This window comes from Limulus polyphemus, unplaced genomic scaffold (genome assembly GCF_000517525.1).
Source record: "Limulus polyphemus unplaced genomic scaffold, Limulus_polyphemus-2.1.2 Scaffold881, whole genome shotgun sequence".
Classification (NCBI taxonomy): Eukaryota; Metazoa; Arthropoda; class Merostomata; order Xiphosura; family Limulidae; genus Limulus; species Limulus polyphemus.
This window is the reverse complement of record NW_013666491.1, coordinates 41200-55618: the sequence shown is the minus strand read 5'-3', so window position 1 is coordinate 55618 and position 14419 is coordinate 41200. Positions and strand designations below refer to the sequence as shown.

Genomic DNA, 14419 nt, shown 5'->3' with positions numbered 1-14419 from the left:
ACGAATAGTTTATATTATATATTATTATATATATATATATATATATATATATATATATATATATATATATATTATTTTGTCCTTCTATGTTTAGAGCCACGTGATTTTCCTGGTTTAGAACAGGACACAGTCATAGTTTGTTGAATACCACCTGCAGCACTTCCACCTCCTGAAGCAGAGGTGGGTCTATCTAATTCCAGCATGGCTTCTTGAATGGCATTTTCCAGGTTTGAATTCATTTTTCTTCCCCTAATCAAGTGACATAATTTTTTAGAAAACAAACAATAGTTATAATGAAAATACCACATTATCCATTTTTAAAAAAAGAAAAACAAACAAACAAGTACAAATATATATATACTTTATTAAACACCACAGAAAACATGGTGATCAAAACATGCTGTTAAATATATACACTATAACACAATCAATATATATTAGGTTTCCAGTAATAAGAAAAACAATTCCCTAACTAAAATGACCTAACATCATCCCTTTTAGTAATTATTCCCTCTTCATTTATTCAATTGACCTATTGGGAAGGCTGGGTAATTAGTGCTATTTGGTAATCAATTAATTGATTAGTACAGTGATGGTCAAAACAAGAAAGTAGAAAAAGAAGAAGAAAAGATTGATGGTAGGTGCTGCCAGCTTGTTGTCTTCCCTCTAGTTCAAAGACAAAAGTTGGAAGTGGCCAATGGGTACTTCCAGACAGTTGACTTCCCTCCAGGCAATAGTTCAAAAGTAATGACAGTGGCACACAGCCTTAATAGCAAGTTAAGGTTAAGGTGCAATGGTGAATCTGAGATCCTCAAGTTTTTCTACATGTGATATTTATATGAATTTGCAGCTTCAAAATTTTGCCAATACTTACCTTTGTTATAGATTTCCATTTATGTTTTTTTACGTTTTCCTACGTTCTTTTAAAACTTTCCTATAAAGTTTTTATTTCACAACATTTAAATTTTATTATAGTTTTGATTCACAAAACAATTCTTGCAGTTTCACTGTGCTTATGATTATCAGCATACAATAAAAAAAATATTTTTACCATACCAATATTATAAAGAAGCCAACTTTTTAAAATTATTAATCAGGTTATTTAGTATATTTAATAAGTTTTAAAGCCATTTAATGTTCATTTACATATATATATATATTTACACTTATTATCAGTGATTTTCTTTGCCCATTCAAGCAGTTACTTAAGTTGACAAGGCCTAATGCACACAATACTTAACATGGTAGTCTTGTTGGCAAAATGAAAATTGATATAGTTGATTGTAAAATTGTTTAAATAAGCCTAACTAATCTTGTTCCACAAAAAACAATCTCTTGTCCTATCATACTTAGACATCATAATACAAATTAAATAAATATAATGTGATAAAATGAGCTTATTGCAAATTGTAAAAGAAACAAAACCACCAGGTCTGAAAATGTAATGGAAGTTGTTCACAAACACCTTTTCTCCTAGCAACATATCACCAAGCTAAGCTTTTATCACAATGTTCTGATCTCTACGTGAATCTCTGTTGAACTAGAAGCATTATCAGCTTTCACAGTTGAAAAGAATGGAAAAAGAGCTCTCATGAAATATTTGGATCCGTAGCATATGACTTCGTAAAGCTGAGATGTAGGTGAAGCATCACATCACAAAAAACCAAGTTGAAAAAAAGGGATTGGCTAAAAATCATTAAACAACACTCATATACAAGGATAAATTATTAAAATTTTGTTCAAAACTATTATGAATTTGCCACTAAGGTGCTACAAGTGCCATATCATGTTCAGGAAAAAATTCATGAAACTCTACAACACTAATAATTTCATTGGGAAAAAGCTAAAATCAAACTTTCAAATTTTTTATGTATAAAATTAAATAAATACAATTTTTTTTTACTGAATAAATTTCCACTCCGAAGTATTTTTTCAATGTATAAGTAAAATGGCCACAAGTTTATTTTCTATGATGTTTTTAACCTAATGGTGCAGCTTTGTCCTCAAGACTATGGGGGTGAAAGAGTTGATAATCCATGAAGAAAAAAAATTGCCCACTTTAAAAGATAAATTAAGACAAGCTAATATCAAATATAACACAGCAGTATTTCTTTCTATATAATAAATCATGTGGGTTGTAATGAATATCACTGAAAAAAATAAATTGCCAATAACAACAATGATGTCCTCTCAGAAGAAATAATGTATTCATATTTATTAACTTCAAAATGTACAAAACAAAAGAGTCTGTAAAAAGTCAAAAAATTTAGTTATTACTGTTATCACAGACAGAAGAGAAGGAATCACAACTGGGATAATATTGAGTTATTACTGTTATCATAGACAGAAGAGAAGGAATCACAACTGAGATAATACTGAGTTATTACTGCTATCACAGACAGAAAAGAAGGAATCACAACTGGGATAATATTGAGTTATTACTGCTATCGCAGACAGAAAAGAAGGAATCACAACTGGGATAATATTGAGTTATTACTGTTATCATAGACAGAAGAGAAGGAATCACAACTGGGATAATATTGCAAACTACAGGTTGCTTTGCTCATTAACACTGTTATTAAATAACAGTATCAAAAATTAAAAACTCAACTCTAAAAATATTTTTACAACTTTAGCTATTATTACCTTTTATTCATAGCCTTATACTTTATGTACAATTAATCAAAACCACACTTTAACACAAAGCCATTAATTGTTAGAAAGGGAGCTCATTTGTACAAGACTTTTACTACAATACAAAATGAGCATTATAATACAAGATTTTAGATTAACTATATGTGCTAACCTTCTGTATTTCTTTCTGGCTCTGTGATGTGCTTCTAACCCTTCTGATAATGTCTTCAACTTTTCTGGTTCCACTTGTGTGAATGTGTGATCACCAAACCACTTTACCCAGACCTGGTTATAAAAAACAATCAAAATTATTTTAATTATAACTTGAGGTTAATGCATGTGAATTGAGTTTAACAAAATAGTTGATTGCTTAACTGTTCACACAAAAATGTGATACCAGTATTAGTGAAGACAAACGTAAGGCTTTTATACCTGCAATAGATAGTTGGAGGATTACAGATATTTTCATGATGAACAACACTGTTCCACATTTTATATATTCATAATTCATGCAACACTGGTGAAGCATCTCAAAAACTGGAGGCGGACGCATGGAAGAGCATATCCCAAGAAAACATGTCCACAACAGATACTCTGTGATGCATCACTTGGCCACCAAAGGGTTGTTAATTAATGTCAACTGCAATGCTTCTAGTCTGAAGAAATCATTCCACTGATCTAGTTAATGTTGGTCTTACAAACATGCCTCTGCCATGATTATTGCTAGCAGAAGCTGTAGATGTTATACAACTGTTATGTTCATTTTTCCACACAGCAAAATTAGCTCAATGCAATTCTCAAATGTAAACTTTGAAATTAAAAAAAAAGAATAAGTATTGAGGATATGCAGACATTTAGTCTCTTTGTACCTCAACCCACTGCACATCATCCTCCGTGTATCGTGCAGCTTTCAGAATGCCCCAACAATGTTGTGCCAATTGTACATGCCACCTTGCATGTACCTTACACTGTTAAGTGCACAACATCTAGTGAAGTTTTTAAATTTTACAAGATAAATGACTATACTGTGTGATGCCTTTTATATGGAGAAAAGCTTTTATTATTCTGTATATCTTATAAACCATGAACCAATATAATGGTTCTGAGATATATTGGTCTCCAGAGTAAAAATATCACTTCATTTTCAATTACAAGTGTTGCATTAAAGCAATGTACTAAAAATTTTCTTTTGTTTCAACTTAACTCAACAAAGTTCTTTCAAACAGTGCAAGAGCAAGTTACTATGAAAACTAAGATCCCCACCCAAAAAAGCCCAACTGATTCCTCATTTAGGAACTGTTAAAAGGAACACAAGACAATTTCTTAATAGAATATTTTCAAAAATGCTTAACAGCCATAATGTAATAAGGTCAAGGATTTAGGGCTTTTAGCAGAACCAACCATCTTTGTGATCTACTGTACTTGCAATTAGAGTATTATTAGTAACAAACAATCTCAGCTGGTTTTTTAATACTATCTGATATCTCAAAGAATTTTTTGCAGATAACTCACAGAGTCAAAATTTTCCTTGACCTTCTGAATAAAGGCTTAGTAATTTGACAAATCTAATAACTATCAAGTAGCCATGAAACTATACATACTATAACTCTGAATTTACTGATTGAAATTATTGAAATTTCATGAAATTAGTTGTATACAAAAAAAATTTTTTTTTTTTTAATTAAATACTTTTACTAAAGATTTTTATGTGAATTCACAAAGCCTTTACTGAGTCAGTTCGAGTACAAGGTGATTTTCATGTTTAGGATAAACATACTTTTTCATGTTGCAGTTTTCATATATCATTTGCATACCTCTAGAACCTATAAAATGATTATCAAAACATAATCGAAATTTTATGTTTTATCTGTTATTTTCACTCCCCTAAAACTGTATATGAGCTCAATCCATTTGGCCAGCCTTGTAACTACTACATAAAGAAAAGACACAAAGTAAATTTAAATTACCCTTCTTTTTGTAGAATAACTGCAGATTGTAACAGAAAATCACATATTATATATATATTCTTACAGCCAAATCTAATACATTTGAAATCTCCTAGTCATTTAGATTTATTGCTTTATAACAGCACTTAAAGTATAGTGAAAGCAATTTGTCACAGCAAAGCAGATTTGTGCAAAGGATCGAGTTACCAGCACACTAGGTCAAATTTCAATTATGCTGTGCTCACATTGTGTACGTGTTATTTAGTTTTTCTCATTTAAGTTTTCTTATCCAACCTAATAAGTAATTTTAGTTACTTTTATAGCAATACATAAAAAAAACAAGAAATTTAGTACTTACGTATGGGTCTTCTACTTTTACAAGTTTTTGCTCTAGAAGTCTTAACGAAAGTTAACCCTACTTTTTGATAGGGTTGTTGGTATTTCTTTATGTCATTTTTACTTATTTCAAATATGCAAGTTAGAACACAAAGAAATGCAATATCTTAATACTTTTATCTGACCAAGTAATTCAAAAAGTATTGTCAGAATGAGGTAACCTTATAGGGAATTCAGTAAATTAAAATATTCTCTTTCTGTTAGTTATAAATAATCCAATATCAAATGTAAGAGAAAATAACTGACATTTTTTGAAAGACAGATTGTGATAGGAGGGCCTGGCATGTGGGTTTGTCTTATTCAATTAATGCTTTACACGAAATGAAAGATAAATACACTCTCTAATCTGAATCTACAAGTATTTCAGAGATGACTAACTTGAAAAACTGAGAGTTAATCACTGTATACAAATCTGGATAGGGTCAACTTTCACAAAATGCATTTGTCACCTAGTTACTTCCATTAACCCTATATCATCCGAGGAAAATGTTTTTCCCATTACCATAACTGGCGTAAATGTATGGGTGAAGATGATGTCTAGCATGTGTAAATATACAGGTAAAAATCATAAAGGGTTAAGAAAAAATGGAAGACAAGCAGTGCCTGACCAATGTTTATCAAGAACCCTTTAGTGCAAGCCTAAAGGAATTCTCTAGCACCACAACTAGAGGAAGATCTAGAAATACCGAAAGAAATTACCTATGACAATGTATGAGTGGTTCAAAAACAAGGACAACACAGTTTAAAGTCAGTTATCTGCATGTTATACAAAAACATGTGTGCCAGTGTATGTAAATGTTAAAAATATTGAAAGCTTCAAGCAAAATCAAAATGGAAGGAAAATAAAATATTTTTTTTCAATACCATAGGAGTTGGGTGAGTCAATATATACTAAATGTAGCATATTTCTGTGTATCATTTTCACAACTGCACTTATAATTATCACTTTTATTTTTAGTTTTATAAGTTGCCATGATTTACATGATTCATGGAAGTGTATTTATATAAAGGAGAATATGTGTGTTCAAATGCCAGAATGAATCACTACACTTTACATTATCATTTTCTTTTTTTAAGAAAGAGTAGAAAAATTAAACATTGTTTAAAAATACCTACATAATTTCGAATAATGGTCCACACTACACAACTTATTGGTAAGTTTGGAATAATATAAACACAATTTTAAGAATTTCATTATTTTGGATAAGAAGTTTTTAGTAACTAATATTTTTGTAGGGAAATTAAAATATTTATTTCATGCAATAAAAGACAGTATAAGAGGTGTGAAAATGGTAAAGAAGAAACAAAATACCTAGTCCCAAGCAAAACACACACCATTACATTCTTTACACTTTTGAATAATGAACAAAAGTTTAAAGTAATAAATTATAAAATTTTATGGTAGAATTTTGCCTTTTATATAAAATTTTTGTTCTATCTTCCTCTATTTCACAGAACTATATTGCCAGACCAGAAATAAGTGCAAAATCTACTGTACATCATATTTCTTAAAATCCTGTTTAAGAACATACATTTCAAAAACAAAGAATGCATTTATTACCTTTCCTTCTTCCCACTGGCTATTACTACCTCTTACTTCTTCTTCATGAACAAGTTTTCCTGGCCAGGAGGGAAATCCTCTTATGTGTCCCCACACCAGATCTCCTATATTAAATGTTCGTGGTTGGGGAGGGAGTGGAGGAGAATCTGGATTTTCATCTAGAAATATATATGAGACGCATTACTTCTTGCTCATAAACAACATCATCAGTCTAATTAAAACTTCATTATCCAAAATCACAAATTCTCCTTTAAAGAGAGTAATACTTTAGTTGTTCAAGAAACTAGACTGCAGTTTTTCAATACACTCTTCATACATTTTGCAAGATTTAGTGTTTATGTGATTAACACTAATCAATAATTTCTGAAGCAATAATTTCTTTTGAACAGCATCATAAGTATTACTCTGATGCTTATTTTTTCACTCATTAGATACTCATGTCTGAGTTTATTTTATTACGCCTGAGGGAAAAAAGTATCAAATGAAACTTGTTAATATTTTAGTGTCATATGTTAAATCTTTAAGTTTGATAACAAAGTTTAAACTATGAAAAGAAAACCTATCAACAAATGCACTAAAACCAAACATTCATTTTGATTATCTGTTTTCTTTTAATCTCTCTTATATTAGCTTAGAAATATTTTAAAAAAGATTTCAATATCTGCTTTTAGTATTATCCATCATAATCTGTGGTTATAACATTAGAATGATAAATCTCACACAATGTTGAGAATATGAATGACTATCTTCCCAACTTTATAAATATTGTTAATAATACAATATTAGATCATGCTTTTAAATTAAATACTTTAGTACTATGGTATTAACAGAAATATTTGACTATAAACATTTAAAAAGGACCAACTGGCTAAATATCTAGTAGCTGGTCAAACTGGATTATTTTATATTGTTCATTGTTTCTTCTAATATAAAATGAGAAACAACAACTTGGAACAAAATAATGGTTTGAAATTTTACTATATAGTGGGTCAAATGCAATTCATTACATGTATCTGTCTAAGACGTATGATACATAACAAACAGATATATATATATATATATATATATATATATATAAAAGTATTGCAAGATGAAGCGGGAGTTAAATGTATGCGCAAATATCAATTACACATTCATGCAATTCACTGACATATTTAAGATACATTCTTTTGTATTACAAATAATGTATACAAATAATTACTGTAATAAGAATTATAAATATATACATATATAATTTATTCTATTATATATTGTTGGAGAAACACGGTTGTACTTGATAAAACAAAAAATGCATTGCATGTACTACTACAAATGACCTTAAATTTTGGTTTAACTAACAAAAACTGAAAAGTTCTTTTTTAGTTACCATCAGAGTTTTGTACTTCTTCTTGTGAGATAGAAAGCATTTCCCTTCTTCTCCTCTTTACTCCAGACCACCTTTCAGCTTTACACGTCTCTGTCTCAAAGTTCTGATTCACTACTGTTCGGGTGATAGAAACAATAGCATTTGTAGTTTCTTCCAAAATCTTTGTGTTGGCTGAGGACTCCAATGTTCCATCTCTGGTTTCTAAGCACATTCTGCTTTCTTCTTCTCTCTCATCTCGGCTACAAACAAGATTCATTGGCTCCTGACTGGACTCTACTCCTGAATCACTTGTTGAATGGTTATCAGCACTCGTTAACGATTGTTCAGAGGTATCTGAAGAAGCAGAGGAGGGATTTTCAGCTGCATTGTCAGGTTGGTCCAATGGCAAAGTTTGTAATGGACAAGTATCCCATTTGGATTGAAGGTTATTTACACAATCACTTGGTTCACTTAATCCACATTTTTCAGGAGGACTCTTACTATTTTCTTCATTTTCTATGAAACTATGATCATTTTCTTGCACAAACTGTTTTGTGTATGTCCATGTCCTACTTAAATCAAGAGCTAAATTCACCTCAGACACTGTCTGTTGCTGAATTTGTGAACTTTCACAATCCTGGACAGAAAAAAATGGTCCACTGCCTTTTGCTGGAAGTTGCAAATGTACATCAGTATGTCTTAAGTTTTCTTCCTTGCTAAATGATTCACCGGGAACATTAGGCACTGGACAGTCTCTAACATTGCTTGTACCTTCTTGCATGACTGCTCTCACTGCAGCTGACAAATTCACAGGGTCTGGCCACAAAGTCTCATTCGGTTCTTCTTCGCAAGATGGAAACAAAACTTCTTCTTTTTGGGCATAATCCTTTAATGAATGATTAACAATGTCTACATTCTGTTTAAGAAAAACTGTATTGATTTTTTTTGACGGAGAAAGCTCATTCACCGGGTTTGCCATGGAATCCAATGAACTGACTGTCTGCACAGCAGCATTATGTTCTATCTCTCCACTTTGTACCCCAACACTCCTGGCTCTAGATGATTGTGGAAGATCACTGAGTTTATTCATTGTATATTTCAACGGTTCAGAAGATATTTCTTCGGGGGCAGTTACAGGAGTTGTATGTCCACCACTTAAAGAAATCTGATTGTTTAATCTAGTATCAGTATTGGTTAACTGAGTTGTTGTTGTTGATGTGGATGATAAGGGTGTATCAGCAAAGGCAGACACTACATGAGTGACCACTGAGGTGGATCCCTGGGGATGCACTATAGCCCGAGGAATACCTCCTACAGCTGAATGGTCTTGAATGTGGGGACTCAAGATCATTTCTGTTCCAGGAACATGTGAACTGGGTTGAATCACATTAGAAACAAAGGAACCACCAGGAAAGGCACATTGAACTGGGTTAGACTGAATCCCAAAATTTGAAGGACCCTGTACTAAAACAGATGGCTCTTGAGAAAAGGAATTGATGTTTTGAGGACTCTGTACCAATGCAACTGACTGGAAAGGAGGTCCAGAAACAAAATGTTGCAAAGGTATATCTTGCATCACATTGGCTCCACCACCTGATGGGAGCCCAATCATACCAAATGGTTGAAGATTTATTTGATTTGCGAGCCCTGATGATAACATTTGTTGTTGCACAACTGGATTCATGCCATTGTAACTTATAACATTTTGCTGTTGCTGAATTAGATGCCTTGACTGCTGTGCTGAAGATTGAGGCAAAACAGTAAAAGCCTGTAGAACAGGAGCTTGCTGGGTCTGCTGTTGAGGTGTAATAGAAATGCTTGGAAACACTACATTAGAGTTCTGAGTTCCACTTTGTAACATGGAAGCTACTGTCTGACTTCCTGTCTTTTTTTTTCCATCTTTTGATTTCTTTCTATTTGATGTTTGAAGACAATTAGGTGAATCATCACTCTGCCCACCTGATATGGAACCATTATTGGACAAAGGTGTACTACAGGTTGAACTAGGTCGAGATAGTGACATCGAATAAAGTTCTGCCCTTCCTTTATTTTCATCCTGTTGAGCTGGTACTGTAATGAAATGTGTGGGGCTAGATAAAGTTACTGGTGTAGGAGTTAATCCACCATTGGACCTTCCCAATAATGAAATACTTGTTGGTTCTGTTGGAGTACCAATTATTGGAGAATGATGAGGCTGTTCAATTCGTACAGGACCAGAGATGAAGTTCTGGCCATGAGGAATAAGAACTGTATTTTGCATAGATGGAACAGACAACAAATTAAAAACCTGCATCATAGGCTGTGTTGGTTGACCAAATACTTGAGGTACCATTCCTACAGCAGGTATGACCTGGGTCATAGTGGTAGTTACTGTTGTCACATTAGGTACAGAAAGAGGGGGCATAGGATTATATAATCTAACTTGCCCTGACAAGGGCATATTACTTGTGTTTTTAAATGGTTGATTATGAGGAGAACTGCAAACTGAAATAGATGGACGGTTATGAGAAGCTGTATAATGCAAAACACTGCCATCTGATAAAGTGTTGGCACTTATTAGTGCACCCCTGGAACATGCACTTGAAGCTGTGACCTGCTTTCCTAAAGAAACATACTCACCAACAACAGTGTCAGAAATCTGTGCACAGTTATTTGCTTCTTCACCTCCTAAAGTTGTAAGCTGTTGTATATTTTGCTGTTGTATTCCACAAAGTGGTTGCTCAAAAGACTGCAAAGCACTTGTATTCTTTGGAGTACTAGAAGCTGCTAAAGATATAGCTGCAACTCTTGTCTGTGGTTGAGAAGAAATAAAAGCTCCTGAACTTCCACTCTGAACTGTTATAGAGATGTTAGCACATTGTAAAGGGCCCTCTCCTGTACTCAAAGGTATGTTATGATTTGACAGATGATGGTTTCTTAATGTAAAACTTGGTTGAGATGAACCAATTATAAAACAACCATTCTGAACAAGCTGCAGAGATTGTAAAACATTTGGTCTCATTCCATCAGGTATTAACAATGGTTGAGTTAGCTGCTGGGTTGGACCAAATACAGAGGCTGTTCCAAATGGATGGACTTCTCCAACTGGAGTGGATATGGTATTTAAAGGTGGTCCACCAACTGGTACCCGTATACCATATGGGGTCATTAAAATTTGCTGAGAATTTGATATTCCCTGAAATCCTGTAGGTAATACCATTCCATTTACCTGTTGTGCAAACTGGGTCCTTGAAACAGTTGGGAAAACTGTATTTGGTGTATATTCAGTGTATACACGCTGGCTGAACACATTCTGTACTAAAATACCAGAAGAGCTATTATTCTGCCATAAAGGGGAACGAACAGTCCCAGCTGTACCAGGAAACTGAACAAAAGATGAAGTTATGTTGTCAACAGAAGGAACACTGTCATTCACTGTATTTTCTATTCGATCTGAGCTAATTGTTTGTGGCTGTATAACACTAGGTCGCAACTGCTGAGAGCCAATCATCCCAACATGTTGAATGACCTGAAGTGGTGAAATCTGATTTGTCTGGGGTGTAACCTGAATGTTCAATACCGAAGGAGAAGCTTGGATGCTTGATGGTGTTGGAACACTTCCTTCAGCATGTGGATTAGCAGAAAAATGGTTATTAGTGAGATTAGGCACCATCAAACCCGGGTAAGGCCCATTAAAGTTTGTTATCCCAGTGCTTGATCCAACACTAGATAAAAAACTCTGAGAACTCACTTTTACTGGAGAGGTAACATCAAAGCCTGAACCAGAATTTACCTCACTGTTATCTTGCACTTGATTTAAAGAACTTATAAATTGTTCTGAATTTCTTTTAAACATCCCATTGGCATTTACACTAGATGATTGTGAATCATTAAAGGGAAATGAATTCCTTTTTTGTAGTGATAGTCCTCCATCAACTGAAACAGATATTTTGGAACAATTTGAAGTACAATTTATATTACTAGCATTAAACACATCATTTAAAGTTGATGGTGTGATTGCACAAAGCTCTTCTGGTCTAGAAGATGGAATAACTGTACCAGATAAACTATGAGATGGTAGACTACAAACAACTACATCTACATTTTCATTCTGACTACTGGAAGAGATTGACCACCTTACAGAGGAACCCTGTGGATGCATAATGGATTGACAGGCTTGTGCAGGAGTAAGATGATCACTAGATATAGCTACAAGTGGAGTACTTGTACTCCTGTTTGACACTGTTTGACTGGCTAGTGTACAAACTGGAGGTCGATAATGTTCAGAGGGAATCTGTCTTACATCTACATTTGGGCATGGAGATAAACTATCAAAAAGTCGCACACTGTTATTTATTTTTGAAGGCTTTTTAAATTTCTGTCGACCAGCAGGGCCCAAGTTATTATCTCCAATCTGAGTACTGCTTGGCTGTTCTGTAACAGAATGAGTAAAAAAGGTTGAAGCAAGTTTCTGTGTGGTTGGTGTAGGAACTCCACTACTGCTTTTACTTGTATTTAATTCTTCTTGTATTGGACCAGATGATTGCATCACAGATGTTCCAGGATGTTCTGGGCATAGTCCAGAGGGCATTGTACAAGAATTTAGCTGTTCATTTAAACCAATGCACTGGTTAATTTTAAGTTGAGAATGGAGGCCATTACCTCCAACTGATTGAGATATGGCTACATGAGAATTTTCTGCAGTTTTAATTCCTGAAGTATGCATATTTTGCTGTACTGGTATGTATGGCTGCCCTGACTGCATATAATGACTCACAGGGAGAGGCATGGATACATGACCTACTCGTGGTGCTTCTAAAGAAATATACCTTTTTTCACCAGATTCTACTGTTTGAAAAACACTTTTCACATTAGAATTTGTATTTAACTGAATTCCATAATGACCTAAATTTGAAGTACTACTTAAGGTAGGAGATGCAGTTGAACAAGATGTGGTTGTTGTGCACATAAGAGCTTCACATTCAGTTTTGTTGTGCAAATGCTGACTGTTATTTGGGCAAACTCTGATGTTGTGATTATGAACAGATCTATCAACCAGAAGTAAATCTTGTGATGTGCTGATCTGCTGCAAATTACTTCTGTCTTCACTAAGAAACTGCATTGGCAACAGGCTACCTGCTTGACCGCTTGCAGTACTATTACTAAATGATGAAAGTGAACAAAGGTTCTTTTCAACAGCAATTGTACCAAAAATCAAATTATGATTTCTCTTTTCTTTTCGCAAGCCTAATTTATCTCTCTGAGCCAACAGCTGAGATACAAGAACTCCATCGAATGGGCTTTTGTTTTTATTTCTCATTTTCTTTTTCTTAGAATGTGAGGAATCTAGAAAGAAAAAAAAAGTACCATTATCTTTCCAAGCCTGTGTAGACAGTGGCTAATCTATAGAATGTACTTTTGTTTTCCTCCAAGTAAACTTTGTTCAGAAGTAAATTCTATATTGTTCATTACATGTACTAAGAAGTTACAACCTTAAACTTGTCGATTATCTATAAATCCTTTTATAGTTAATTTTTTTCCCTGCTAATGGTTTCCTGGGAACAATTAAAATTAGCTGGCATCTTGCAAGTAAAATCCATAAAAACACAACTAACTCTGATAAATCTTGGTACTAATTATTTTCCAACCAGTTTAAAATTCATTTTGAAGTAATTTCTCAAAAAATATTTTATAATATAAATGTTGCATACCTTTAAATTATGTCTGAAATAGTGTAAAAAGTTTAATTTTTTTTTTTGCCTAATTACAATACTATTAAGTGTCCAGTGATATTTATATCAGTTCAACTTGGTAAAATGTCTAAAATCATATTTATATTTTGTTTTGAATTAGAATTTTCAATCTCATGTGCAGTTGAGTTAAATGACTACGTCAGAGACCACTGACAAGAGTGAAGTCAGCCACCACCACCACAAGGGCTTCATCCAACACATTGAGATGTATAACAGGTTTAAATGTCAACTTTATAACATGGCCTTAGCTGGAAATTCTAAATGTATTCAACAGTATCATGTCTCAAATCTTGGAATTTTCAATCCAATATCTGACAAGCTAATCCCTAGGCCACTTCCAGCCCTTTATCATGTTCTACAAAGTATGCTTTAAATAAGTTCAACAAAATACAAAACCATGTTTCTGTATCAAGTACTGAAAGAAGATATCAAAGTAGTAAATCAGATAATGCAAATCATTAAAAGCTTGTAAGTTCAAAACATAAAACTTTATACCAGTTTACTTCAATGTAAGGTAGAATTTTAGACAAGAAAGAAATCAACTATCAATCAGCAGGGCTGGAAGAAAATAAACAAGATAACATAATTTATTTATTTATTTTCTGAGACAATTAAACTTTTAATTAGGGCTGGGCAATTACATGGATATAACTGATTACCTATGAGCATCAATTACATATATTAGCAACATGTAAAATAACTGATTAATCAAAATAAAGATTAAATTGATTAATGTCATGAAAATCAACATTTTCCTTACCTTAAAATGTATTTCAGATTGATAATAACCTCTGCATAATAAATG

General features: G+C 33.1%; 1 protein-coding gene across 1 annotated transcript in view; it reads right to left on the bottom strand.

Moving 5' to 3' along the window:
* Window positions 1–47: 47 nt before the first annotated feature.
* Window positions 48–14419, bottom strand: part of LOC106461020 — a 40498-nt gene continuing 26126 nt past the window's right edge. Inside the window, exons 4-7 of the mRNA XM_013920798.2 lie at window positions 7904–13207; window positions 6538–6695; window positions 2807–2919; window positions 48–249 (exon numbers count right to left, since the gene is read on the bottom strand). Coding sequence (XP_013776252.2) covers window positions 72–249; window positions 2807–2919; window positions 6538–6695; window positions 7904–13207 — 5753 coding nt within the window. The 3' untranslated portion in view covers window positions 48–71. The remainder of the gene's footprint in view (window positions 250–2806; window positions 2920–6537; window positions 6696–7903; window positions 13208–14419) is intronic.